Genomic DNA, 27,353 nt, shown 5'->3' on the forward strand with positions numbered 1-27,353 from the left:
GCGACTCCATGAACGCGTTCAGGGCTGCCGAATTGTGGACTTTCAAAGTGGAATTCTGTGGTATGTGAATTACAAGCTGATTTACAAAACCAGGGAACGAGGTGGTAGAAGGCACCTTTGGGGTGCTTTCCTGAAGGGCGCTCGGAGAAGCTTTGGCAGGGGCGGAAACAGGCGAGCTGTGTCTCGGCCCCCTCTTCTGCACGTGGAAGCCCACATCATGTTTGGCCTCCTTTCCGTCCTCATCCCCTGCCTGCTTGTCAGACGTGGCGGCCCTTTTGTGATTTCCCCGAGGAGTGGAAGGGCTGAGAGCAGGACTCGGGAGGCAGAGATGTGCCTGGCATCCGTGGACAAGCTTGGGAACGGCCTGCGGGTGAAGTTCTCCTCCAGTGCTGAGGGGAGTGGTGGGGACGGAAGCCCACCCTGACCAGGCTGCCTCCACATACCAGGCCTGCTCACCTCTCCGAAGCCCCATGAGGCCGATTCCCCAAGAGCTAGGTGATGCGGGGGGCAGCTCCCGGCCTCACTCCTCCAGTCTCTGTCACACCTAGTCTAACGGCACCCTCAAGAAGTGCCTCCCGAGCCCCCAATCGGAGCTGTGGCCCAGGCCCCTCTCCCCTTCTCCCTGCTGTCTGCCATCAGCCATGTCGTCCTCACAGCTCAGCTGTCTCATCTGACTCCAATTTCGGCCTTATGCATAGATGTGCCTGGCCAAAGCAGGTGCCCCGTGTATGTGCACGTGCTCGTGTGTGTTTGCATGTTGTGTTTGCCTGTGCATGTGTGCGTGCGTGCATGTACATGTGTGTGGAAGCGTGTTGTTTGAAACCTCAGCGCCTCTCCTGTGCTGCTCCCCTGAACGTGGCACAGCACCACGTGGTGCTCCATACCCAGCCTGCACCTGAGTGGCCAGGGCCCCAGATCTCGCCCAGCGCAGGCCAGGGCCCCCCATAGGCAGACAGCGGGGAGCAGTGTTAGGAATGGAAGGTCTGCCCAAGCAAGCCCCTTATCTGCACCGGAAGGCGCACCCTTGCCGTGGGCCAGGCAGGAGCCATCGCATGTCTGTACTCCCAAGAGTCAAGAGCTTCCACATCGTGTTCACAGCACCAACTCCAGCTCACTCCCTGCAGGGTGTCACTCTGAGCGACAAGGAGCAGCATCTGGAGGCAGGGAGCCCTGTTCACGTGTGGCACATTCTTGAGAAGCGGTTTGGAAACTGAGTAGTCTCCCTGGATTTTGTGACTTGATTGATTTACACCAGCAGACGACAGCTGATTGAAGTGTTGTGCAGTGTTCTCCTGGGTGCTCAGGAAGACAGTGATCCCAGCTCTTACCATCCAGCACCAACATGCCTGTCCTGTGATGAGCAATATTCTCTTGGGTGCTCAGGAAGACGGTGATCCCAGCTCTTACATCCAGCACCAACATGCCTGTCCTGTGATGAGCGATATTCTTCTGGGTGCTCAGGGAGACAGTGATCCCAACTCTTACATCCAGCACCATCGTGTCTGCCCATGATGAGCTGTGCTCTCCTAGGTACTCAGGAAAACTGCGATCCCACGTCAGACCAAGGCAGCAGCAACATGTCTGCCCTGTGACACCAATGTGAGAGTGCCTTTAGAGTGCGAGGATTCCTGTCCCATTCTGCCCACCTGCCCAGTGGGCATCGGTGCTGCAGCCGTCATGCACGGCCACTGCTCAGCTGAGCTCTGCCACCAAGAGGCAGATGTTCAAAGACAGAGACTGCCCTCCCTGGTTGTGGGTGGCCAACAGCCCAGGGGGCCACCAGTTCAGCTGAGAAATCTCTGAGGCAGATGAGATTTCCCCAGGTGTGTGTAGCCTGCATTGTTGGTGTCGTGCCTTGCGTGCAGGGGTCTTTAATAAAGGTCTGCAGTAAAGAAAACTTTCTAGAGAATGCGTGCTGACAGGGGCTAGCGGCACTTCAAAAACTCAGGCAGCAAAACTCAGCCTGTGTGTTTGCTGGGTGATGGGGTCTGGTTTGTGTAAAGTGGGAAACGCGCTGAGGTAGGAGCTTTTCTCTGTTACCAGCAAGTGTTTGAAGGCATTTTCCACAACTAGGGGCCTTGTCGTAGAAGTCAGCTCCTGCTGTGAGTTCTGGACACCACACCCCAACTTGAATCCTGCAGAGCGGACTTCCCATAACCGATAACCCCAACTCTGAGAGATGTAGGCTCTGTGTTTGGGTGGTCGCATTACAAGCACACCCAGTGGTCTCTGGATCTGGGAAGTTTACCTGCTCCGTGTTGGCCCTGGACTCCAGCCAGCTTTTAAAGAATTGTCGTTCCAAGCATGGAAGTGCATTTGTTTTTATTTAATAGACAAAAGGGGGCTACTGCTGCCCAAAAGGCTGCAGGAAGACAGAGGGCTGGCATGCCCAGCCAAGAGAGGGAGAGGGCAGAAGGCTGGCCTCCCCCTGCAGGGCAGCCGATTGCACAGGCCTCTGCATCACTGCTGAGCCAGGACAGCCCTGCTGTGCTTCTCAGGGCGGGGGGTCTGATATGGGCAGGCCTCCTGGGATGCCCTCTGACGGGGCCTGAAGAGGCTGCAGGCCACCCCGCGGAGCCACCATGTGTCTCAGGGTGAAAGTGCAGCCCAGGGAGTCCTTGTCCCAGAGCTCCAGGACAGCAAGGGCAGGCCTGGGTAGGGCTGGGCAGTCAGGGCCTTCAGAAGTCTTTGCTGTGGCCAGTGCTTTGGCTCACAGAAGCCTGGAATGTCACAACTTATCCAGAGGGGCCTGGAGGCCCTGCTGCTCAAGTCCCCCGTTTTCTGAGGAGCTGAGGTGGCAGGGCGGGCTGACCCCGCATTCCCACTCAGCCTGCGTACGGACTGCCCTTGGGCCCTCACAGTGGAGCTGCTGGCAGCCCAGAGTGCCCCACCTGCCCACCACCCCCTCAGAGGACCTCAGACCCCAGACCTACTCCAGCCAGGCCCTGCCATTAGGCTGCAGGAAGGGACATGGCTGCTTCCAGGAGGCTCTGTGAGAGAGTAGGGGTTGGGGGTGGATACCACACTCTCCCCACTAGACCAGGAAGAGGAATAGGCGTGCCTCGTACCAAGGGAGAAGGTGCCGTGGGCAGTTAGAGAGGAAAACAGCCTTAGAAGCTCTTAAACATCCAGCCCCAAATCCCTGCATCACTCGTGGAAAGGAGAACACACACCTTGGGTAACCTAACAGCGCAGACGGGGGTGGTCCCTTTCCAACAGGGAAATTGCAAACACCACCTTAACCGATATCACCTGAATGGAGCAGATCCTCCTCGTGCCCCCGACCACACCCAAATGAGGGGGCACAGTGTTGCCTGCTGGTGTTCCTGCCCCAAAGGCTTCACCCAACTTGCGTCATCAGGATAATCACTTCTTTAAGTTGAAGGACAGTTTACAAAATCGCAGAGATCAACCTTGTGAAAGACCAAAAAAAAAAAAAGCCCTGGTAATGTTGTAGAGCGCTGGAGAGACAGAGCGACCAAACACAACATGTGAGCCGCAGTTGGCCTCTGAACTGAGTGCTGGAACAGTGGACAGTTACCAAATCTGTCCAAGGGAGCTCCCAGGTGTGGCCAGTGCCTAGGGTGGCGGGGGAATGGGGAGGATGCCCTTGTTCTTGAGAGAACTGTGTGCTGGCACGTGGGGCGTGGTGGCCACCACAGCGAAGAGAAGGAATTGCAGCCACACTGTTTTTGCTCCCCTCTCTGAATGACAAGGTGAAGGATGTGTAGGCCTCTTTTGTACTATCTTGATGTTCTCCGTGGGTCTGAGGTTTGGAGGAAAACACGGACTGGGCATCTTGACCACTTAGCACGCTTCCCTTGGCTGCCATCGCCCTTTTTGTTTTTTAACTCTTTCCTCATACATTAATATTCTTAATTTTGTCGTAACCCGGTTTCCTCAGCCCTGGAGAACCAAGGCCCAGCTGTTCTGCTGCAAGCAAGCCTGTCCCTCTGCTGCTCAGTCATGTGCCCTTCCTGGCTTCCACCCAGAGAAGCGGCAGGTGTTCGGTCTCCACTGTGGGACTGCTGCCCCGGACACCTTTATTCACATCAGGGCTGAGAGGCCTGGTGGGCAGTCCACGTTGAGCTGAGACGTGGCTCATGGTCCACATTGAGCTGAAATGTGGCTGGTGGTCCACATTGAGTTGAGATGCCTGGAGGGCAGTCCATATTAAGTCAAGATGCCTGGCTGGCAGTCCACATTGAGTCAAGATGTGGCTGGTGGTCCACATTGAGTTGAGATGCGTGGAGGGTGGTCCACATTGAGTCAAGATGCATGGAGGGCAGTCCACATTAAGTCAAGATGCCTGGCTGGCGGTCCACATTTGAGTCAAGATGTGCCTGGTGGTCCACATTGAGCCGAGATGCCTGGAGGGGGGTCCACATTGAGTCGAGATGTAGCAGGTGGTCCACATTGAGTTGAGATGTGTGGAGGGTGGTCCACATTGAGTCAAGATGCATGGAGGGCAGTCCACATTAAGTCAAGACGCCTGGCTGGCGGTCCACATTGAGTCAAGATGTGGCTGGTGGTCCACAATGAGTCGAGATGCCTGGAGTGGGGTCCACATTGAGTCAAGATGTAGCAGGTGGTCCACATTGAGTTGAGATGCTTGGAGGGCAGTCCACATTGAGTCAAGATGCATAGAGGGCAGTCCAAATTAAGTCAAGATGCTTGGCTGGCGGTCCACATTTGAGTCAAGATGTGGCTGGTGGTCCACATTGAGTCGAGGTGCCTGGAGGGGGGTCCACATTGAGTCAAGATGTGGCTGTGGTCCATGTTGAACCGAGACGCCTGGAGGGAGCTCCACACTGCGTCGAGATGTGGCTCGTGGTCCATGTTGAGCTGAGATGCAGCAGGTGGTCAGGTGGCAGGTCTGGAAATCAAGAGAGAGGTCACAGAACTGGGGAGTTGTCAGTGCCCTGAATCCTCAGAAGGGGGCAGATTGGCAAGAGCGAAATGAGCCAAGAGGCAACCAGAACACACCCAGGGGATGTGAAAGGGGACTGATGGGGTGGTCAGAGGCAGGAGGAGGCAGGAACGTGGGCTCAGGGCAGCCAGAAGAGGCCCTTAGATCATTACCTTGTCAGACGCAAGAGGCCAGGGAGGAAGGACGACTGGCAGCATCTGTGGGCGCAGCACCACACTGGGCATAGCTGGAGGGTCAGAAGCTGAGGAGTGACAGGGAGATGTGGGGATGGGTTGGCACCAGCCCCCCCTTCACGCCCACTTCCCCGTACAGACTTGTTAGAACACCTGTGACCTGTGTCGTACTTTTCTGTGCCTGGTGCACAGTCGGTGCCTAATAAATGCATGCCATATGCAGTCTGTCTCCTTCCCTGCCTAGATCCCCTGACACCGACCCCTCAGCACTGTGGACAGCGCCAGCAGCCTAACATGGGTGAATGATGGGAGCTGGCTGGCGTTACCAGGTGCCGTTGAGTTGATTCTGACTCTGGCGCCTCAATGTGTGTCAGAGTAGAACTGTGATCCACAGGCTTTTCAGTGGCTGATTTTTTTTGGAAATAGATCACCAGGCCTTCCTTCTGAAGTGCCTCTGGGTGGACTCGAACCTCCAACCTCCAGATAGCAGCTGAGTGTGTGGACCGTTTGTACCACTTAGTGTAGGATGAAAGCATCTCCCAGAGCCACCCATTGTCGGTTTCTGAAACACGGAAGCCGACGCGCCGGTGGTCCTGGGTCTCCCCGCCCATCGCTGTCCCCTCCGTGTCATTGCAGATCATCTCCAAGCCGAGCGAGCCAACCCGGCAGCCCGAGAGCCACCCCGAGGAGACAGAGGAGGAGCTCCGGGAGCACCAGGCCTTGCTGGAGGAGCCCTGCCTGGACCGGCTGCCAGGCCAGAAGGGGGTGCACACGCTGGCCGGCGTGCAGGTGAAGCAGGAGCCCGTGGAGAGCGACGAGGAGGAGACAGAGGCTGCCCGGGAGGCCGAGCCAGGTCAGCGCCAGGCCACCGAGCAGGAGCTGCTCTTCAGACAGGTAGGCAGAGGGCGGCACCCCCGGTGGTCCCTTAATCGGAGGGCGCCTCTCTGGGAGGCATGGCGGCCCATGTGGTTTACGTTCCCTTTTGCCCCAGCCGTGCCCTGTAGCACTTGGTGCATGTGCACCTGCTTTCCAGTCAAATGCAGATTCCCGGGTGGTTTTCCTTCAGATCCATAGACTGTGCATAAAACAGAGTCCACACAATGACGAGATTCAGCATGACTGCTAAAGGCGGGGGTGGGGGTTGATTTATTCATTGATCAGGAGGGGAGGCAGGGTGGGCCAGCCTTATAGATCCAGTGCAACAGTGGTATAGGGCACTGGGAGCTGACACACAGTGATTTATTAATGTATGGTGAAAAATAAAAAACCACCAAGCCCACAGCAACGCGTAGGACAGCTGGCCAGGGAGCAGAACCCTATACGAGAAGTCACAGGGGCATCAGGGAGGCTGTTTGTCACCTGTTACACAGGAAACCAGAGCCAGGGGTGCTGGCGTGTACCATCTGATGCTCCTGCAGCAGGGCCAGCTCCAGCAGGTGCTACGTCTGGGGCACAGGCCCTGCCCGTCCCCTCCTTTGCCACTGGGCTTCCCCTCAGCCACCCCGCTGTCAACACACCTGGGCCGCAGGGCCAGATGACGTCACAGCTTCTGTCTCTCGGAAGATGGCTCGCCTTGAATTTCTGGGGCCACTTTATTGGCACCCCCGCACTAAAACCACCAGTCTGCAAAGTCTTGTAGACCCGACACTAAATGGAAATGTCATGACAGTAGGAGAGCCACGTCCCCTCTGCAGCCCCCAGAACCTGGCTCCACGGGCCTCTCATCCCCACGTCCATGGGAGGGCCTAGAAGCAGCTGGAGGAGGCAAACCTCTTAACTGCACCTGAGACCCAGTGTGCTGTCATCCCACCGACAGGAAATGGGAAAACGCTCGTGTTAACACAGCATCCTGTAGGTGACAGAAGGAGCAACATTTTTTTAGGAAAATGAGCCTTGTGTTCCAAGCGTGAGACAATTGTTAGAATCACTTATTTTCTGTACTCTTTTGAGAATAATAAACAGACACAGTTCCTTATCAGGGAAACTTGAGGTCCATTTAGCATCTGCAGAAGTAAACATAAGATGAGATACCCAATTTTTAGGAAGTTATGCGTACCAGGGGAGAGTTGCGTGTGAATGTTTAGGGTTTTATTAAAGCCGGATGGGAGCCCCTCGGGTTTGCGATAGCCGTATTATTCTCCCAGTTGCTGTCAAGTTGGTTCTGATTCGCGACGACCCCACGTGTGTCAGAGTAGAACTGTGCTCCGTAGGGTTTCCACTGGCTGATTTTTCAGATCACCAGGCCTTTCTTCCCAGCTGCCTCTGGGTTTACTCTCACTGCCAACCTTTCAGTTAGCAGCCAAGCAAATTAACTATTCACACCACCCAGGGGCTCCTGAGTTAGGGGCAGGCTCTGTCAATGAAGCACGGGCAGGAAACCCCCAGAGAAGGGAGACCTTTCCTCCTGACCAGACTCTTCTGGAAGGAGGTGGCTTCAGGGTCCCCTCTCATGCAGTTCCCCTGGTTTCCTCCAGTGTCATGAGGGCTCTCTCCCTCTTTGCTCCTTTCTGGCCCTGCTTCCTAAAGGCAGGAAGACCAGGTACCTGGACAGAGTGGCCTGTCCCTACCTGGGCTCAGAGCTGAGGTCCTGTCCCCCCCTGAGCTGAGAGAGCTGAGGTCCTGTTAGCCCCTGGGCTGAGAGAGCTAAGGTCCTGTCCCCACCCAGGCTCAGAGCTGAAGTCCCCTCAGGAGCTGGGGCTGCTGACCTAGTCCTCCACAATGAACTGTGCCCATTACACTGAGTTGGAACTGGAGGTAGAACCCCCTGGTGGGGGAGCTCTGCTTTCTTCTCCCCCTTGGGCCTGTGAAGTCGGACATGGCCATCTCAGCGAGGTTCTCAGGAAGAAGCTTCTGTTGTTCTCTGAGAGGAGAGCTGGGCAGGCTACCTGCAGGGGCTGTATTCCACCTCTCAGGACACCCACCTCAGCCACCAAAACCCACCCCAGAGTCCCATCGGCTTTGTCGCTCAGTGATTCAGCCAGGCTCCCGGCCTCACCGAGTAGCCCCAACCCCTCCCCTGTCACCCTCACAGTGCTGGGGGAGACCCCAGCCCGGCCCTCATCAGTCCCTCATGGGCAGTGGTCCAGGATGCGGGCAGAGGGTGATTAATTAGCACGACCCTCAGCTGCAGCACGGAGCACAGCCCTCCACAGCTCCTCTCCGCTAGTGTGGCCCTTTGCAGCTTCAGAGGGTGCTAGCGCCCCACCGCACCCAGCCTGGGATTTTCAGCTTTTAAACTTCCCATTTTGGTCCTTGGAGTGTTACTCTCTCACAGAAGCCAGTACTTCACATAGGAACCACTTCTGTGAAAAGTATTTTTATGATAGTATTTGTTTATCGTATTCATCCCTCTTTTTACTCAGGTAAATCTTGTTGAAAAAATAGCCAAATTGGGGTCCTGGGATGGTCCCTCTGGATCCCCACCCCTACCCAGCAAACCCCCGCCTCCTCAAAGGGCCATCCACCCCTCTGGCCTCCGTGACCCTACTTGCTGCCCGGCTCTAGTCCCAGAGATTGCCCAGTCCCAGAAGTGGCCCCAGCCCCAGAAGTGGCTGTGGCCCTGGCCCTGAGGTGGCCCTGGCCCTGAGGTGGCCCTATCCCTGAGGTGACCTTGTCGCAGAGGTGGCCCAGTGTTAGAACCTGAGTGGCACGTGTCGACTTCTGTAGAGCTCATCCTCTCCTGGCCCAAGCACGTGCAATAAGAACGGGCCGGAGAGGGAGCAGTTTGCAAGTGAAACAAAGTTAGCATTCCTGCTTCTAAGATATGCTTTCCCACTCACATGTCTGGCAGCAGATGAAGTACAGCTGTTGGTCAAGAGCATCCAGGAGAGCCTGATGGGTGGCCACAGGGCCACATGGTGTCTCTGCGTGCAGCCCCGTGAGCCCGGGTCCCCTTGCATGCCCAGTGCTCTCAGCCCACCAGGCTGGCTTCGGCCTAACTTCCCATGTGCTGGCTCCCAGCCATTGGTGGACTGTCCCCTCCCCACCTTCCCCCCACTGCCCTGCCCTCTGCCAGGAACACCCTCCACCGCCCCCCCCCCCCCCCCCCCATTACCAGCTAGGACTGCTCCTCCATGCTCCACTCCTCCTCAGAGATGCCCCAGCTGGATCTGGCCCTCCTGAACTCTGACTGGGCCCTTTCCACGTTGACATTAGGAAGCCTGTCACCCAAGTCTTCACTGAGAATCCGTCTTCCCACTAGAATGTAGGTTCCCTGAAGGCACGGGCTGTGTGCCTGTTCTCTGCTTGGACCCCTTCAAAGCCTGGCATGGGGGGCGAGCATTTCCCATATCACTGCACACCCTGGAGACCTGTGCCCTGGGCACATGGAGGTGCAGGACAGGCCGCCTGCCAGCTGGAGGCTCCTTCTGACCCTCTAGTGGCCCTGCCTCAGCTGGCTGTCCAGGATGTATGGGGCCATACTCCTGTGCACTCAGGGATGGATGGATGGACGGATGATGGGTGGACGGACGGACGGACAGACAGACGGGTGGGTAGATGGATGATGGGTAGATGATGGATAGAAGTGTGGGCAGATGGGTGGGTGGACGGACGGACGGACGGACGGATGGATGATAGGTGGGTGGATGGACGGGTGAGTGGATGGATAGATGGGTGGGTGGGTGAGTGGATGGATGGATAGATGGGTGGGTAGGTAGGTGAGTGGATGGATGGATGGATAGATGGGTGGGTGTGTGGCTGGATGGGTGGGTGGGTAGATGATGGGTAGAAGTGTGGGTAGATGGGTGAGTGGGTGGGTAGGTAGGTGAGTGGATGGTTGAGTGGATGGATGGATGGATAGATGGGTGGGTGGGTGGATGGATAGATGATGGGTAGAAGTGTGGGCAGATGGATGTGTGGGTAGATGGGTGAGTGGGTTGGTGGATGGATGATTTGCAAGAAAAGGATACAGATAACCCTTAATCCTCGAGGTGTGAAATGACACTGATGCAGCAGAGCGCCTCTTTCAGTTCTTCCCCCCCCCCCCCACCCCCAGCAAGCCCTCCTCCTGGAGCAGCAGAGGATCCACCAGCTTAGGAACTACCAGGCGTCCATGGAGGCGGCTGGCATCCCTGTGTCCTTCGGTGGCCACCGGCCCCTGTCCCGGGCGCAGTCCTCCCCGGCGTCTGCCACCTTCCCCATGTCTGTGCAGGAGCCCCCCGCCAAGCCGCGCTTCACGACAGGTAGTGCACTGCCTCTTGCTGGGCATGGGGGGTGTGGGTGGGCCTTGTGGGGGGCACGGGTCAGGGGTGCAGATGGGCCTTGTGGGGGCTGTGGATTTCCCTGTCCAGCTTCACTGCGGCAGCCTTGTGGGCCTTGTCTCTCACTTGGGGTGGTGGAGGGCTGTGGGCTCTGCGAGCCTGTGTTCATGCAGAGGGAAGGGTCAGGCGAGCGGGTCCCAGTGCTGCAGGAGGGGCCGGCGACCCTGGGGCAGCCCTCGGCAATGTTGAGCTGGGCAGCTCCCTCCCACCACCCACTCACAGAAGCCCACCTCCTCCCCGAGACCCCAGGCCCCTCCAGAGCATAGTCCCCACACCGCCAGCACGCTGCCCTCTGCTGACGAGCATCAGGGCCCTGTGCTGGCACTAGCACTGTTGGTACTCCTCTCCATGCTGATCAGATGAGCAGGTGTGCGCCCTCACCTTGCGTGCTACCTGGGGGGCCTCTAGACAGGAACTGGGTCTTGCCTTCCCTTTGACCCTCAGAGGGCCTGGATGGTTCCTGGTTTACCAGCTCAGCTTGAGTGGGCTGACCTGTGACCAGAGAGACTGGGATGTTTGCAGGACCAGCCTCTGGTCTCCGAATGTTGGCCATCCTCTGCAGCATGGAGTCCCAGTGTCCTGCCTGCCTCCTCCACGTGCTCCCAGGGCCCCCTGCATGGCCCTGCTGCCACCGCCCTTGTGGTAGGCTCAGGTTGCGAAGGGGAGCATCGGGCTGGCCCACCCTCACCCCTTCACCTGTGCCATGCTGACCATGAAGGGCTCCGCGACTCTGTGATTCCTCAGAATGGTCAGTGGGACAGCGGTTACATGCCTGCACAAGCCCCACCACGGCCCTGCACTGACCCTCCGTGTGCCTGCAGGCCTCGTGTACGACACGCTGATGTTGAAGCACCAGTGCACCTGCGGGAACACCAACAGCCATCCCGAGCACGCCGGCCGCATCCAGAGCATCTGGTCACGTCTGCAGGAGACCGGCCTCCGCAGCCAGTGTGAGGTAAGGAGGGTGGGTGAGGGTGGAGGCCCCCACAGCCAGTGTGAGGTAAGGTGCCCCCTGCGGGTGGATGGAGACTGCTGGTCACACTGCTGGGCGCCTGCTGGGAAGAAGGGTGTGGGGATGAGGGCTATGAGAGGTGGCCGGTTCCCTAAAGGCTGCACCGTGTCCGCATGCTACTCCCTGGCTGCTTCTGCAGCCCTTCCAGCCCCTCCCCGCAGAACGGCCCCTGTCCTATCCCCTCTCACTGCCTGGCGCCCAGTCAGGCTGCCTCTGGACCTTCAGCAATGGTGGGATTTGGAGACCCATGGGGAGAATTGGACCATGGCTCCTGGGCTGTGCTGGCTTTTTATTGGATACCCTGTTACTTCAACGTTTCAAAACCTTCTCGGAGAGCGTGAGCAGAGGCCTCAGCGTGGACGTTCTTTCTCAAGGTGGAAGCTGCCCTGTTGGGGTTGAATTGTGGGCCGTGGTTTCAGTTTGGTTTGAATTTGGTTCACTCTGCTCTGAGCTCATTTGAGAAGATTCTGGAGACCATGTGCCCAGCTGGTCTTCCGTCCCATGGCTGTCTGGCCACAGTAATAACCACGGTTGCTTGCAAACAACAAGATTCCACCTCTGCCTAACCAGGGCTGAGGATCCACTCTGCTCTGAACATGGCTGGGGGCTCATCTGGAGCAGGATTTTGCTGTGAGGGCAGAAAAAGTCAGCAGAATGACACTCTGAGGTTTCTCTGTCCTCCCCATGGGGCTGGGGACCATGTTCTGTGGGTGCCCTGGGGCCTGGGGACCACTAGGGATCCCAAGCCCTCAGGAGGGGGGAGCGCCCATGCTGGTGTTGGGCCAGCCCCAGACCCCGCTGATACAGTGTGGAGAGAGGAGGCCAGTACCGGCCCTGGGAGCCTGTGCCATAGGGGGGGCTCAGTCTCCCCGTCTGTAGCGGGCTGACGGTGGCCGCCTCCCGGGAGCGCTCTGGGACCATGGTGTCCACCTCAAGGCCAACATGTGGGGGCCCTTCTGAACCCCTCCCCTCTCCCATATTGTCTCCCAAAACCAGAGACAGGGCGATGGGCTCTGCTGTCAGAGCGGCCAGGGGCCCGTCCCATCCTCAGACAGCTGCCTCACAGCTGGGATGTCGTGGGCTGCTGCGGCAGGGGGGCAGGTATGGAGGGTGACCGGGCTCTGCACTGCAAGGCTCCAGGAGCCACTCAGAAACTCCCTGGGCATCTCCCTGCTTGGACTTTAGAAGCTAGGAGCCCCATCAGCCCGTTTACGGTCGTCCGCTTCCTTCACCGTCATGTTGTTGGGAATAGTTTTTGGAGGGGAAGGCACACAGCCTGGTCCAGGACTCTCCTGAGTGCACTCCCACAAAGGGCTCCTGGGCAGGTCGGGTGGGGAAGCTCCCAGAAACCGGCCTAGGGCTCCAGTCGGAGCTGGATTCACCACTGGGGGGCAGCATCATCCTGGCAGAAGCCTGAGCCTCAGTAAGCCTTCCCTGTTCCTCCTCCTCCTCCTTCCCCGGGCACCTCCAGGGGGCTCTGGAGCCCGGGAGCAAAAGTGTCCCTGTTCTGAGCTGCCCTTCCTCCTGTTCCCACCCCGGGCACTGTCCCCTGCACCACCCTGGGAAGCCCTGAGCGCGCCCAGTGGACATCACGTGCCCAGCCCCAGCGTGTTCGAGGCTGGCCCTACGGGCGGGGCTGCAGGTCTCCTCCTGGGTTCAGGATTCCATGGCCTCTCACAGGATCCACGATGCCCCCAGATGGAGCCTAGTGGGGTTTCCTCTGGCAGACAGGCGTGGCTATCAGGAAAGGGGGGCTGGGATGGGGAGAGGTCAGACGCACCAGGAAGGTCAAAGCTACCTCAGCTATGTCCTCCTGCTGTGAGTTTGTAGGCACGAGGAGGTGCCCGCATGCATTTCGTTCCAGGAATTCAAGGGAGACTGAGATAGTTAGGAGATGGCCTCCGGGGGAAAGGCAGGCAGCATGACACTTGGACAAGTCTAAGTGGTCTTATGTCCCCAACGTCATCAGTTCAGCCCTGTGTCTTCCGCTCTCACTTTGCATATTCCTAAGGGTGGGTTTCTTACACTTTTCCCTGGTGCCCCATTGTCACTATGATTTCATCAGTTCCTCCTTTGGTCTGACTCAGACTCTCATCCTGCACTTTGGCCTTTAAGTGGGAGAGCCCACGTAGCCTCCAGGGCCATGCTCGCCCTCCACCCCAAGCCCACATTGTTCACCTGTCCCTCCTGACCCCATGTGGCCCCTGAGCTACCCAGCACTGCCGGAGAGTCCCAGGACATACATACAGGCCCCACACAGACATCCTGCCTGCCCTTTAGCCCTCTCCCCACAAGGGAAGTAGTCCCCTCTCAGCCTCCTTTCCCAGAGCAGAGGGCATCACAACGGCTCCCTGTCCCTACCCTCCCGATTCCACAAGTGGGCACTTGTGTATGACAAGTCTCTGACCACAGAGCGCCTCTCAGGAAAGACACATGTCCAGTGTCCCCAGGCTTGCATGGCCTGAGGCCAGCCCCAGGGCAGGATGCCAGTAGCACACTGCAGAGTATCTTGTCCCATGCTTCCTTGACAGGTGTGAAAACCGAGCTCATTGGAGGCTGGTGGTGGGGAGAGGGTGCCAGCTGCACCGCAGTCTCTGGTCCTGCCCAGAGGGCACTCAAGGACCCCCACCTGTCATCTCTGGTCCCACCCCAGAGCGCACTCAAGGACCCCCACCTGTCATCTCTGGTCCCACCCCAGAGGGCACTCAAGGACCCCCACCTGTCATCTCTGGTCCCACCCCGGAGCGCACTCAAGGACCCCACCTGTCATCTCTGGTCCCACCCCGGAGCGCACTCAAGGACCCCCACCTGTCATCTCTGGTCCCACCCCGGAGCGCACTCAAGGACCCCCACCTGTCATCTCTGGTCCCACCCCGGAGCGCACTCAAGGACCCCCGCCCCTGGTCTCTGGTTCCACCCCAGAGTGCACGCAAGGTCCCCCACCTCTGCTCCCACCCCAGCATGCACACAACCACCCCCAGGGCACAAGGGCCTCCATTCTCAGGAATCCACGTTCACGTCCACTGCTAGCTTCGTCTCATGTCCTGGCTACTGCCCCTTAAAAGGCTAAACAAGTATCGTTCAAGAAAAGATTTGTAGTTTCTGTGAATTTCTGGGGCAGGTCTGAGCAGGTCGTAGGAGTCAGGCCAGGAGGAGTCCTCAGAGCAGAGCATGCTGTGGTAGGGCCCAGGGGGCCGCCTGAGGCCGTCCGAGGTGTCCTGCCCACAGATCCGCAGGGAGGAGCACTGTCCGAGCATGGCCACACTCGGGGCGGAAGTTCTAGATCCCTAACGTGCAACTGGAAGAGAGGGAAACAGCTCACACTGCCGTTGGCCAGTCATCTGTTGTAGGACCCGACCCGGCCATTGGAAAGGAGAATGACCGTCTGGGATGAGGTCCTGTGTGACGGAGGAGGGGAAGGTGTGGAAGGTTGGAGCTACCTTTTCTGATGTCCCTCAGAGCCACTGAAGTCTAAACTCTAAAATGCTTTTGAAGTATTGCTCCGGGTAGTGTCTGATTGTTATTTTGAGACAGCCAACGAGCTTGCACGTGTTGACAACTGAGGCCAGGTTTCTCTCGGGCGGGGGCTCAGGAAGGAGTCATGTCACCGGCAGGTGTGTGACAGCCCATTCTGTCCCTACAGTGCATCCGTGGCCGCAAGGCCACGCTGGAGGAGCTGCAGACGGTGCACTCAGAGGCCCACGCGCTGCTTTACGGCACCAATCCCCTCAACCGCCAGAAACTGGACAGTAAGAAACTTCTAGGTATTTCAAGGCCTTCCCTGCTTCTGGGTGTGGAGTCGCCAACGCTATGCTGGGAGCACTGTGTCTCCACCTGTGCACTCGAGGCCCCTCAGGGGCGGTGACAAGAGGCCAGCCCGGCCCTCAGCTCCCTGTGGCCGCTACAGCTGTGTGCACGCTCCAGGCTCTGCGCAGGCCGGCATGGGCTGGGGGGCCTTCCACCTGGTTCCCACGTCCTGTCGTGGAGTGAGGGGGGAAGAGGAGACCTCAGAATCCACATTAGCCACCCCCAGTCTCCGACAGCATCTGTGTCAGGGTGTTGGGGGCATGTGCTGAGAACCCCTGGTGTAAAGTACTCCATTTGGGGCACTCGGGCCCCCGGCCCAGCACCTAGCCTGTCTGCCACCTGCTGGGGCTCTTCATTGAGCTTTAAGGCACGTGGGGGCACAGCAAGAGAGAGCTATGATGGTCACTGCAGGTGAGGAGCCCCATGCTCCCCGGGGACCACCCCTCTGTCTCTGGCTCCTCGGAGTGGGCTTTTGCAGGCTCTGGAACTTCCCCACCAGGGCATCTCCTGCCCAGAACCAGCTGTGCTGAGGCGGGCAGGTTCCTGGGGGCAAGGACACAGGGCTCCTGGGAGTAGGGCCAGCTCCTCAGGGTAGGGACACAGGGCTCCGGGGGCACAGACACAGGGCTCTTGGGGGCGGGGGACACAGGATCCTGGGGGCACAGACACAGGGTCCTGGGGCACAGACACGGGGTTCTGGGGACACAGGCTTCTGGGGCACAGATACAGGCTCCTGGGGGCACAGGCACAGGGTCCTGGGGCACAGGCACAGGGTCCTGGGGGCACAGACACAGGGCTCCTGGAGACAGGGACACAGGCTTCTGGGGCACAGATACAGGCTCCTGGGGGCACAGACACGGCCTTCTGTAGCCACAGACACAGGTCTCCTGGGGGCACAGACACAGGGTCCTGGGGCACAGACACAGGCTCCTTGGGGCACAGACACAGGCTCCTGGGGGCGCAGATACAGGCTCCTGGGGGCACAGATACAGGCTCCTGGGGGCACAGACAACGGCCTTCTACGGCCACAGACACAGGTCTCCTGGGGGCACAGACACAGGGTCCTGGGGGCATAGACACAGGGTCTGGGGGCAGGGACACAGGCTCCTGGGAGCAAGGCCAACTCCTTGGGGTGGGCTGGCTCCTCAGGGCGGGATACAGGTTCCTGGGGGCAGGGCAGGCTCCTGGGGGTATGTGCCGCCCCCACGGGGCACAGACACAGGGCGAGGTGTCTTCCTATGGCTCTTCCTTCCTGGGATAATCTCAGATCAGCCTTGATCCTAAGGTCACTGCTTTTGCTGGCTCTTTCCTAAGCACCAGCCAGCGGGAGCAGAGAGGGTTTCGGAAATCACCACACTACAGCTGCCCCGTGACAGCGGGGACAGCATGGGCATCCTGTCTCCTGTCAAAGCATGCAGAAATTATAACAGGTCTCTGCACCAGGCCCTGTGCCAGGCGGGGACATGGCCACATGTGGGTCCTGCCATCAAGCTTTGGCATCCTTGCCTCCTCCCGGCTCCACTGGAGCCCCTGGGCACCCCCCCAGCTATGAGCAAGGTGGAGAGGCCCAGAACCCTGGGACCTCTTCAGAATGTTCCTATCCGTGTCATGTCAGGGGTTGGACTGGGCCAGCATCCACGTTCCACACAGCTCACACTGCTCCAGGTACGGGGCGGGCCAGAATGGAGGCTTTTTCCTCAGTAGACCCCAGGGCTGGCTGAGTGTAGCAACCCACCTCAAGTCTGCATCTCAGACGGAAAGAGGCTCACCATGAGGCCCCCACGAGACCCCACACACCTGGGGACTTAGGCCCGCCTTAGCAGGTTCCTTAGTCCAACTTGGACCACATTAAGAAGTTAAGTTTTTTTGCATATAGCATAAAAGCGTGTGGATTCAGTTAAAAGAAGAGAGGAAGTCACAGTTTAAACACCTGATCAGAGTTAGGTTAGCACCATCTGAGACGATCACGAGCACATACCGTGTCTGAGATGTGAATGCTGACGGCGGTATAGTTGTGTGGTGAGGACAGCCTTCAGAAACCTGAACACAGGCCTCGTGGTGAGAAGGGAATACAGTAGCTGTCCTTGTAGTGACACGAACAGGTTTTAAGCACAGGCCTAGCGGAAAAGAAAAAGGAAATAGAATGATTTATATCAGTAATGTAAACACACACACACAAAACAAAGTACACTCAGCCAACGAAATAAACACAAACCAACGTCAGGTGCGAAGTACGGGAGAGGAAGTCAGCTCTGAGGAGCACCCTGGCTGTGCTTCTTCAAGACAGACCTGTTCCTTCTTCTGGGAGTCCACGGTGTATGCAGTATGCTTCCCCGACACCGTGGTTCAGAATGATCCTCAGTCTTCCTCATTCCTTGTCCAGCTTTCGCATGCATATGGGGCAGGTGAAAATATCATGGCTTGGGTCAGACGTACCTTAGTCTTCAAGGTGACATCTTTGCTTTTTAACACTTAAGAGCTCTTTAGCAGCATATCTGCCCAATGCAATATGTCCTTTGATTTCTTGACTGCTGCTCCCATGGATGTTGATTTTGGGTACAAGTAATATGAAGTCCTTGATAACTTAAGTTTTTTCTCCATTTATCATGATGTTGCTAATTGGTCAGTTATGAGGATTTTCGTTTTCTTTACATTGAGGTGTAATCTATACTGAAGGCTGTAGTCTTTCATCTTCGTCAGTAAGTGCTTCGAGTCCTCTTTACTTTCAGCAAGCAAGGTTGTGTCATCTGCATATCACAGGTGGTTAATGAGCCATCCTCCAGTCCTGATGCCTTGTTCTTCTTCGTATAGTCCAGCTTCTTGGATTATTTGCTCAGCATGCAGATTGAATAGGTATGGGGAAAGGATACAATTCTGACACATACCTTTCCTGACTTTAACGATTGCCTCTTGGTCTAAGGACAGGTTCCTCACGAGCGCAGTTGAGGGTTCTGGAATTCCCTCTCTTCACAGTGTTATCCATAATTTGTTATGATTCACACAGTCGAGTGCCTTTGCATAGTAAATAAAACACAAGTAAACATTTCTGGTATTCTCTGCTTTCAGCCAAGATCCATGTGACATCAGCAATGATATCCCTTGTTCCACACCCTCTTCTGAGTCACAGCTTGAATTTCTGGCAGTTCCCTGTCAATGTACTGCTGCAACCACTTTTGAATGATCTTCAGCAAAATTTTACTTGTGTGTGATATTAATGATATCGTTTGATAATTTCCACATTCTGTTGGATCACCTTTTTTTAGAGTGGGCACAAATACGGATCTCTTCCAGTCGTTTGGCCAGGAAGTTGTCTTCCAAATTTCTTGATATTTACTATTAAGCACCTCCAGGGCTGCATCGCTTTTTGTTGAAACGTCTCAATTTCGTCATTGCCTTCAATGCAACTTGGACCCCTTCCTGCAATACCATCCATTTTTCATCATAGGCTGCCTCCCAAGATGGTTGACTGTTGACCAATTCTTTTTGGTACAGTAACTCTGTATTCCTTCCATCTCCTTTGGATGTTTCCTGCATGGTTCGATAGTTTGCCTGTAGAATCTTCCACTATTGCTGGAAGGGTTGATTTTGTCTTCATTTCTTTCAGCTTGAGAAATGCTCAGCATGCTCTTCCCTTTGGGTTCTCTAATTCCAGGCCTTTGCACATGACATTATAAAACTTTGTCTTCTTGAGCCACCCTTTGAAATCTTCTGTTCATCTCTTTTATTTCTTCATTTCTTCCATTCACATTAGTTACTCTACATTTAAGAGTACGTTTCAGAGCCTTTCCTGATATTTATTTTGGTCTTTTCTTTCTTTCCTATCTTTTTAACGACCCTTTTCTTTCTTCATTTGTGATGTCCTTGATATCATTCCACAACTAGTCTGGTCTTGGGTCATTAGGGTTCAATGCATCAAATCTGTTTTTGAGATGGTCTCTAAATTCAGATGGGATATACTCAAGGTCATATTTTGGCTCTTGTGGACTTGTTCTAATTTTCTTCAGCTTCAACTTGAAATTATATATGAGCGATTAATGGTCTGTTCCACAGTCAGCCCCTGGCCTTGTTCTGACTGATGATACTGAGCTTCACCATTGTCACTTTCCACAAATGGAGGTGATTTGATTCCTGTGTGTTCCATCTGGCGAGGTCCATGTGTATAGTTGCTGTTTATGTTGGTGAAGACAGGTCTTTGCAATATAGAAGATGTTGGTCTGACAAAATTCTATCATGTGATCTCTGGCGTCCTTCCTATCACCAAGGCCCTATTTTCCAGCTGCCAACCGTTCTTCTTTGTCTCCAGCTTTTGCATTCCAATCACCAGTAATTATCAATGCATCCTGATTGCATGTTTGATCAATTTCAGACTGCAGAAGTTGGTAAAAATCTTCAGTTTCTTCATGTTTGGCATTGGTGGTTGGTGCGTAAATTTGAATAATAGCCGTATCAGTCGATCTTCCTTGTAGGCATATAGATATTATCCTATCACTGACTGACAGCACTGTACTTTACGATAGATCTTGAAATGTTCTTTTCAGCAATGAATGTGACGTAGTCCTCTTCAGTTTGTCATTCCTGGCATAGGAGACCATATGATTGCCTGATTCAAAATGGCCAAGACCAGTCCTTTTCAGCTCACTGATGCCTAGGATATTGGTATTTATGCATTCCATTTCATTTTTTGACAACTTTCAGTTTTCCTAGATTCATACTTCATACGTTCCGGGTTCCGATTATTAATGGATGTTTGCAGCTATTTCTTCTCATTTTGAGTCATGCCACCTCAGCAAATGAAGGTCCCATAAGCTTGAGTCCCTGTCATTAAAGTCAGCTCAGCTTTGAGGAAGCAGCTCTTCCCCAGTCGTATTTTGAGTGCCTCCTTCCTGAGGGGCTCGTTCCAGCACCATACCGGACGGTGTTCTGCTGCTCTTCATAAGATTTTCACTGACCAATTTTTTCAGAAGTAGTCTGCCAGGTCCTTCTTCTTAGTCTGTCTTTGTCTGGAAGTTCCACTGAAACCTGGGCACTGTGAGCTACTCTGCTGGTATTTGAAATACTGGTGGCGTAGCTTCCAGCATCACAGTAACACACAAGCCACCACAGCAAGACAAACTGACATGTATGTTAGGAGGGATCAGGTCCTGGAGAAGGACATCATGCTTGGTAAAGTTGAGGGTTAGCAAAAAAGAGGAAGACTCTTAAAGAGGTGGCTTGACACAGTGGCTGCAACAATGGGCTCAAACATAACAATGATTGTGAGGATGGCACAGGACGGGCAGTGTTTCATTCTATTGTACATAGGTGCACTACAGGTCAGAACCGACTCCACAGCACCTAACAACACTAACATGGGTGCCTCTAGGAGACCTGAGTGGGATGTGTGAAGATGATGGAATGAACATTTCAACAAGCATAGAACCAACAATGAGAGGGGCCTCCGAGGGGCCATGCTGCTGGTGGTGAACTGAGGAGTGAGGCCTCTGGACCACCTCCCAGGGCTGAGCAGGCAGTCAATTGATTGATTGCTTGCTTGACTGGGAGAAAAGCCCCACCCACTGATACTTCTCCCCTAAGAACACCTTGTGTTGAATTTCTCTCCCTTTTTCTTGTTTTTGACAATGTGAACAATGTGCCACAAACCTAGTTCAGAATTGAAGCTTAGATACCCAGTGCATCCCCAAGTCAGCAAGCCTGAGCCTGTCCTCCACTCTTGGAAGTTCAAGCTCAGAACACTGGAACGAAAACGGATCTCAGTGGTGGGTCAGCCACACCAGCCCTTCAAGATCAGTGACAGTGTTGGGCTGAACTGGGGACAGACTTTGCCATTTTAGAAAGAGATGTGGATCTGGGCCAGGAGAATTGCAAGGCGTGCTCAGGAAAGAGAGCATGGATAGAGTCGATACTTCTCCGTCAACTGCAGACGCGACTCTCTGATGCGAGTCCAGCTAGCTAATTCAGGGGGGCGGGGTTGACTCCACTGGTCAAGGCTTTGTCCCACCACGGGCCATGGTCAGTGTCTCTCATGCTGGGGGTAATATTCCAGGCAGCTGAGGCCCCAGGTTCAAGGAGAGTCATTCCTTGGTGGGTGCCCTGTCGCTGGAGCAGCATGACCTCCATGGAGGGTGGGCTTCTTGGGGAACCCCTCGCTGGCCCACTCCAACCCCTGTGGCTGCGTGCGGTCCTAGAGAACACAGCATGGATGGGAACATTCCAGAGAGGCGGTCAGGGTTCTGGGTCTCTGCCTTACTCAAAGCTGAAGGGGCCATTGGGAACACCCGGGCTTGGACCCATGCTTGGAGCTACACGCAAAGCTCCAGGGTAGCTGGGACAATTCTGTGGAAGAAGAGACTTGGTCTCCCACAGCCTCTCAGGAGCCTGGGGTTTGTTCCTGTGAAGGTGTGAAGGCTACAGCCAGTCAGGGCTGGGGCTAAGCCCACCCTGGGGCTCAGTCCCTGCCCCCTGCAGTGGGCTGCTGCCTGGATATGCAGTTCTTGGGAGGCCAGGTTTTGGCCAGAGAGGATGCCAGGCCTCTGCACCCGAGTTCGGCCATAAACGCTGGCTGCTGGCCACGGATAACCTGCATCAATCACCCGTGGATGGGCCTGGCCCCAGCTTGCACCCTCAGCCCTTGGACATGTTCCTCACCTCCCACTCTCAACACCCAGAGCCATCGAGTGTTCCACTCGAGTCTGTGCTCCAGCGGGTCTGGGCAGGCTGGGCTATCGGCCTGACTTCTGACCACCTGGCCGCTGACCGTCCCTCTCCCCACAGGCTCCCTCACCTCTGTGTTTGTGCGGCTCCCCTGTGGTGGTGTTGGGGTGAGTATCACTTTAATGTGTAAATGTCGTTCTGTTTGTTCTCTGGGCCTCAGCAATCACAGAATCGCCCCCTGCCCTCTATAGAGGGGGTAATTGCTACCAGGTGTTTTCCGTAAGCGGGGATGGGGGGCAGCTGCCAAGCTCCACATGTGTGCTTCAAAGCGTGTGCGCGCACAGCGGCTTAGAGCCTGGAACTCACAGGCCTTTCCTGGGGGATGTGTCCCTTGAGGCTCACCTTGCGCCCGCAGCGGCCGCTGGCACCTCCTCCCCACCTAGGAGCAGCAGTCTGCTCACCTCTCAGTTGTGTGTCCTTCAGAAGGACCATTTATTGTGCACCCACTTCCCAGTGTGGAGCATTTACGGAGCACATGGAGGTATGAGCCACGAGCTGGGCTGTGCATGCTTCTCTCTCTTGTGGGGGGACATGACCTTGTCGGTTAAACAGTTTAGGGGATTTGACAGGCCTTCCCAGGCACGGGTGTGCACTAGGAAGGGCTCCCGTGTTGACACCCTCCTGGGAGGTCAGGCCCGACAGTCAGCCGCACGTGAATAAAGAAGGGTTTCCCTGTGCTGATCCTCTTGATGAAACGGAGGGATAGGAGGGGGAGCACAAGAACAGAGAATCGCGATTTGAAGGGGAGGCCAGGCCTGCCCCGAGCCAGCCTGCTGCCCGTCACCGTCCTGCAGGCCCCAAAACACTGGAAACCACAGGCGGCAAGGCCGGCCGGACGCTCGGACAACAAAGTCGCGGGCTTGAACCTGCACAGCAGCGTTTGTGCGTAATTACACATCGGGCGAAGCTCAGGATCTGGAGTCTGTTATGGAAATGAAACAAAATTGTTTTCTTCCTGAGTCTTTACAGAATCCCCGCTTTGAAAATTATCCCATCAGAAGGAGAATAGGCGGCAGTTAGCCCTGCGCCGCCAGGCAGGCCACAAGTTGTTTTATTTTGTGTTGTAAATGGGCTCCAATCTCTTAATTCCAGGCAAATTTTTGGCCATACTTGAAAAGGTTTGGGTTTATACTGCCCCGCAGCCAGCGTGCCATTCAAGGCAGAATTTATAATTTGCAAATGAAAGCTAAACACTAACTCAGGCCTGGGGGCCTGAGCCTCTGCAGCCCCCCTCCAGCATCACCCCCAGGTTGCAGGCCCTGCTGGCTGGCCAGGTTGCCCTCCAGGCGGAGGCACCACGTGCTGTCGGGTACAGCTCCTTCGGAAGACAGCGTGGACTGGAGGGAGCCTTCAGAGTCTGTGGATGGTGATCGCAGGGCACTATGGACGTTCCTTTCTTTCAGCTGTTTTCACAGTGACCTCAGATGGGAGACACAGCACTGAGGGTCACAAGCCCACCTGGCCCTGACACTGCTGTTTTCCAGCGGTGACCTCAGGGACAGCACAGCCCTTCTGTGTCCCCTTCCAAGGCCACACTGTCCCTTACTGTCTCCTTCCAAGGCCGCACCATCCCTTCCGTGTCTCCTTCCAAGGCCATACCGTCCCCTCCATGTCTCCCTTCCAAAGCCACACCGTCCCCTCTGTGTCTCCTTCCAAGGCCACACTGTCCCTCGCTGTCTCCTTCCAAGGCCACACCATCCCTTCCGTGTCTCCTTCCAAGGCCATACCATCCCCTCCATGTCTCCTTCCAAAGCCACACCGTCCCCTCGCTGTCTCCTTCCAGGGCCACACCGTCCCCTTGCTGTCTCCTTTCAGGGCCACACCGTCCCCTCAGCATCTCCTTCCAAGTCCACACTGTCCGCTCACTGTCTCCTTCCAAGGTCATACCGTCCCCTCACTGTCTCCTTCCAAGGCCACACTGTCCCCTCACTGTCTGCTTCCAAGGCCACACCGTCCCCTCGCTGCCTCCTTCCAAGGCCACACCGTCCCCTCCATGTCTCCTTCCAAAGCCACACCATCCCCTCCTTGTCTCCTTCCAAGGCCACACTGTCCGCTCAGTGTCTCTTTCTAAGGCCACACCATCCCTTTGCTGTTGGGAAGAGCAGAGCAGACAGTTGAGCTAAAGTGCTGGCACAGAGTGAGTCAAATGTGACCCTTGGGTGGGGAGAAAGCAGGCACAGAAGGGCTGTCCACTTCTCCTTGGAGTCAGTGCTGAAGTTGTGGATTGGAGCTTTGGGAACTTGGGTCTCATCTCCTAATTAGTGAGGAAGAAGCCATCACCTGGGACAGGTCCTACCCAGAGCAGTCACCCTGAGCTGGATGCTGGGTGAACCTGGACCTGCGCACCTCCCTGCTCCCTGCCTCAGGCTGGGCCTGGCCAGGACTGTCCCAGCTCGGGGTGGCGAGTCTGAACCCCATCAGAACCCTCCACGTGCTCGCCCTCAGCTTTTCCTGTCTGGACCGTAGACGGCCCGAGGGGGCCGGCGCCCCCGTCCAGCACCTCTTTGTGCTCCTGACTGCGCAACCTGCTCTAAGTCAACAACCGCCGCACCCCAGCCACGCTCCCACCAGACCTCATGCTTCTTCAGGGCTCCAGGACCACTGACCGCTTGAGGCCCACACCAGGGGCTGGCAGCCCAGCAGCGGGACGAGGGCTGGAGCTCTCCAGGACATTGACCACTTGGGGCCCCAAAGTGGGTAGGGCTCCATCCCCTCCGCTCTGTGCGGCTGTGAGGCCGCCTGAACAGCTGGGGGAGCAGCCCAGAGGCCCTGAGCATGGGCACCGGGCCAGCAGATTGGAGGCCATTCTGGGCACACTCAGCGATGTTGGTCCATTTTCCCTCCCTTCATGACCTCTGAGTTCTAAAACCCAAATAACCACATGCTGAAGAGAAGTGATCTCTGAATCGGGAGTCCTGGCACTCAGCTACTAACCCGAAGGTTGGAGGTTTGCGTTCACAAGAGGATACTTGGAAGAAAGGCCTGGGAATCTACTTCCTAAAGGTTATTGTTGCTGGGTGCCATCAAATCAATTCTGACTCACAGCAACCCTGTAGGACAGAGTAGAACTGCCCCATAGGCTCTCCTAGGCTGTGATCTTTATGGAAGCAGATCGCCAGGTCTGTCACCCATGGAGCTGCTGGGTGGGTTCAAAGGCTTAACTGTTGTGCCTGCAGATCACACCCACTGAAAACCCTGAGGAACACAGTTCTGCTCTAAAACGCCTGGGTCGCCATGAATCAGGATTGCCAGGATGGCTGTGGGTTTTTGTTTTGCCCAAACTGTCTTTCAAGGCCCCACATGTGCAGCCCCGGGGCCTGGCCACCCAGGACACTGTCCCCTTGGAAGCCAGGGTAGCCGGTGGAATCTTCTAGAAGCCCCAACTCTGGCCAGGCTCCCACTCCAGGAGCGCCACCCTGGACTAGCGATCACGTCTCCCCGCTGAGCAACCTGTCACTGTGATACACGACCAGTGCCCCTCGTGGCCTGGGGTATTTGCAGTTCTCCAGCCACTTTATTGAGCAGCAGTGGGCTGTTACTGAGAATGGAAACCGTCTTTTAAATGCTAGATGTTGATGGCTGCTGAGCAGGCGTAACAGAGAGGTTCCTCTGACATTTGGAAACTATTTAACAAAAGTAGAGATTTGGTGGCTGAGAGGTATAACCCCATAGAGTAACACCCTCCAGGAAATGGCTTGAGCCCCTCGTAAATTTATTTCAAATCATCTTGCTTTGAAGATGAACCTTCCAGACTGCCTCTCATGAATCTGTCCCTCCCCACGTAACGATCAGCCCTCTTTAAAGTGGCAGGTCTGCTCACTGGGTGCCTGTGGGGAACACGGGAGGGGTTGGCAGCCGGCGTCCTGGCTGCATGCTGCTGCAGGCTCCTGGGCGATGGGTGCTGGGAGGCGAAGGTCTCAGACACACAGGGCGAGTGATCAGTGAGACCCCTCAACGATGGTGCCCTTCAGGAAGGACAGGCCTGCAGGGGGTTGTATCTTTGCCCTTGGACTCTTCGCCCCCGCTCCCCAGGCTCCCAACCTGGCCACGGAGTGTCCTTATCTTTCTCTGCCACCCTGACCAGTGCCTTTTTTAATGTGTTGTGCCAAAATAAACAAACTAGGAATCAGGCAAGCACAAATAGCTGGGCGTGTGTGTGGAGACACCACGTGCTTGAAGGGGCAGCATCTGGCGGATGGTCCATCACCTTTTTCTAAAGCATGCCTGGCCCTCACCCTACCCCTCCTGCCCTATTCCTGCCTCCCTGTCCTGTCAGGTATTTGGGGCTTCAGTTAAATTCGGCACAAAATGAAGTCACAGTCTGAAGAGGCCTGTGGCTCTGAGTTCCCTTGCGTCCCTTCTGCTGATCATTAGAAAAAAAAAGAGGGAGGGAAGGAAAGGGTGAGCTTGGGGTCTCACTCTGGCTCCAAGCATGCTGGGCACTTCCATGGTTTGTGATGCTCAGGGGTAAAAGTTATGTTATCCCTGGTGCGTCAGCCTGCCTTCTGTTAGCATGTTTTTGACATATGCTATTTTTATTTATTTTTTTTTTTAAGGAAAAAGTAACCCCGGTGTGGGCTGGGTCTGTTCTTTAAAAGGGAATAATGAGCAAAGGGCACAAAGCTAGGATTTTAGACGCGGGGCCTGGGCAGAGCCTTGGGGGCTAGTGTGGCCGGGGCTGCGCTGCTGCCTGTGCGGCATGAATGACGCTGACCGTGACGACTGTCCCCACAGGTGGACAGCGACACCATATGGAACGAGGTGCACTCGTCGGGGGCGGCCCGCCTGGCCGTGGGCTGTGTGGTGGAGCTGGTCTTCAAGGTGGCTACAGGCGAGCTGAAGGTGAGTGAGGGGCCCAGCCCAGTGCCTCATGGGGGGCCTGCCAGCCAGCTGTAGCAGGTGGAGCCTCGCCAGGATGCCCCCCCAGGAGCAGCTGCTCCATGTTCCCCAGACAGGCACGGAGGGGCTGGTGGGAGGCTGGCTGTATCGGTGACAAAGGGTGAAGGCCCTGTCCTGCCCGCACAGTGAAGGGAGCGTAGGCCAGCGCAGCCGTTCTCAAAGATGGCAGTCTCAGGAGCCCTCACACCCTGAGAGGTTGTCCAGGCCCCACAGAGCCTTTCAGTGACATGAGCTACATCATCAGTGCTGGCGAGAAACTTTTTGAATATTTGTTAATTCATCTACAAATAGCAACACAGGCTGGCACGATAGGTGGCAGCTGACCTCTCGTACCTGCTTCTGCAGCCCTCGGTTGTGACTTGTTTGGGCTAAAGGGCATGAAGAAAATCCAGCTTCGCACAGGTTTTAATGACCTTTTTAAATAATTGTGGATATTCTTTGGTAAACCCATTGCCATCAAGTCGATTCTGACTCATAGCGTCAAAACTTGACGCCTGGCAGTTTCTTAGAAACCAGCAGCCCTGTGGGGTCTGAAAGCCTGGCAATGACGTCCGTGTTCC

General features: G+C 55.9%; 1 protein-coding gene across 20 annotated transcripts in view; it reads left to right on the forward strand.

Annotated features, from left to right (window-relative positions):
• HDAC4 (histone deacetylase 4) overlaps positions 1-27,353 on the forward strand; it is a 338,607-nt gene that overhangs the window by 271,591 nt on the left and 39,663 nt on the right. For 18 of the 20 annotated variants that reach the window (XM_064286430.1, XM_064286436.1, XM_064286431.1 and 15 more), the window contains 6 exons: positions 5,740-5,997; positions 10,100-10,286; positions 11,186-11,319; positions 15,020-15,140; positions 21,955-22,001; positions 26,629-26,736. In XM_064286430.1, the coding sequence (XP_064142500.1) occupies positions 5,740-5,997; positions 10,100-10,286; positions 11,186-11,319; positions 15,020-15,140; positions 21,955-22,001; positions 26,629-26,736 (855 nt within the window). The remainder of the gene's footprint in view (positions 1-5,739; positions 5,998-10,099; positions 10,287-11,185; positions 11,320-15,019; positions 15,141-21,954; positions 22,002-26,628; positions 26,737-27,353) is intronic. The other 2 variants (XM_064286425.1, XM_064286427.1) reach the window with 1 other exon arrangement.

The sequence above is a fragment of the Loxodonta africana genome, chromosome 6, assembly GCF_030014295.1.
Source record: "Loxodonta africana isolate mLoxAfr1 chromosome 6, mLoxAfr1.hap2, whole genome shotgun sequence".
Taxonomy (NCBI): domain Eukaryota; kingdom Metazoa; phylum Chordata; class Mammalia; order Proboscidea; family Elephantidae; genus Loxodonta; species Loxodonta africana.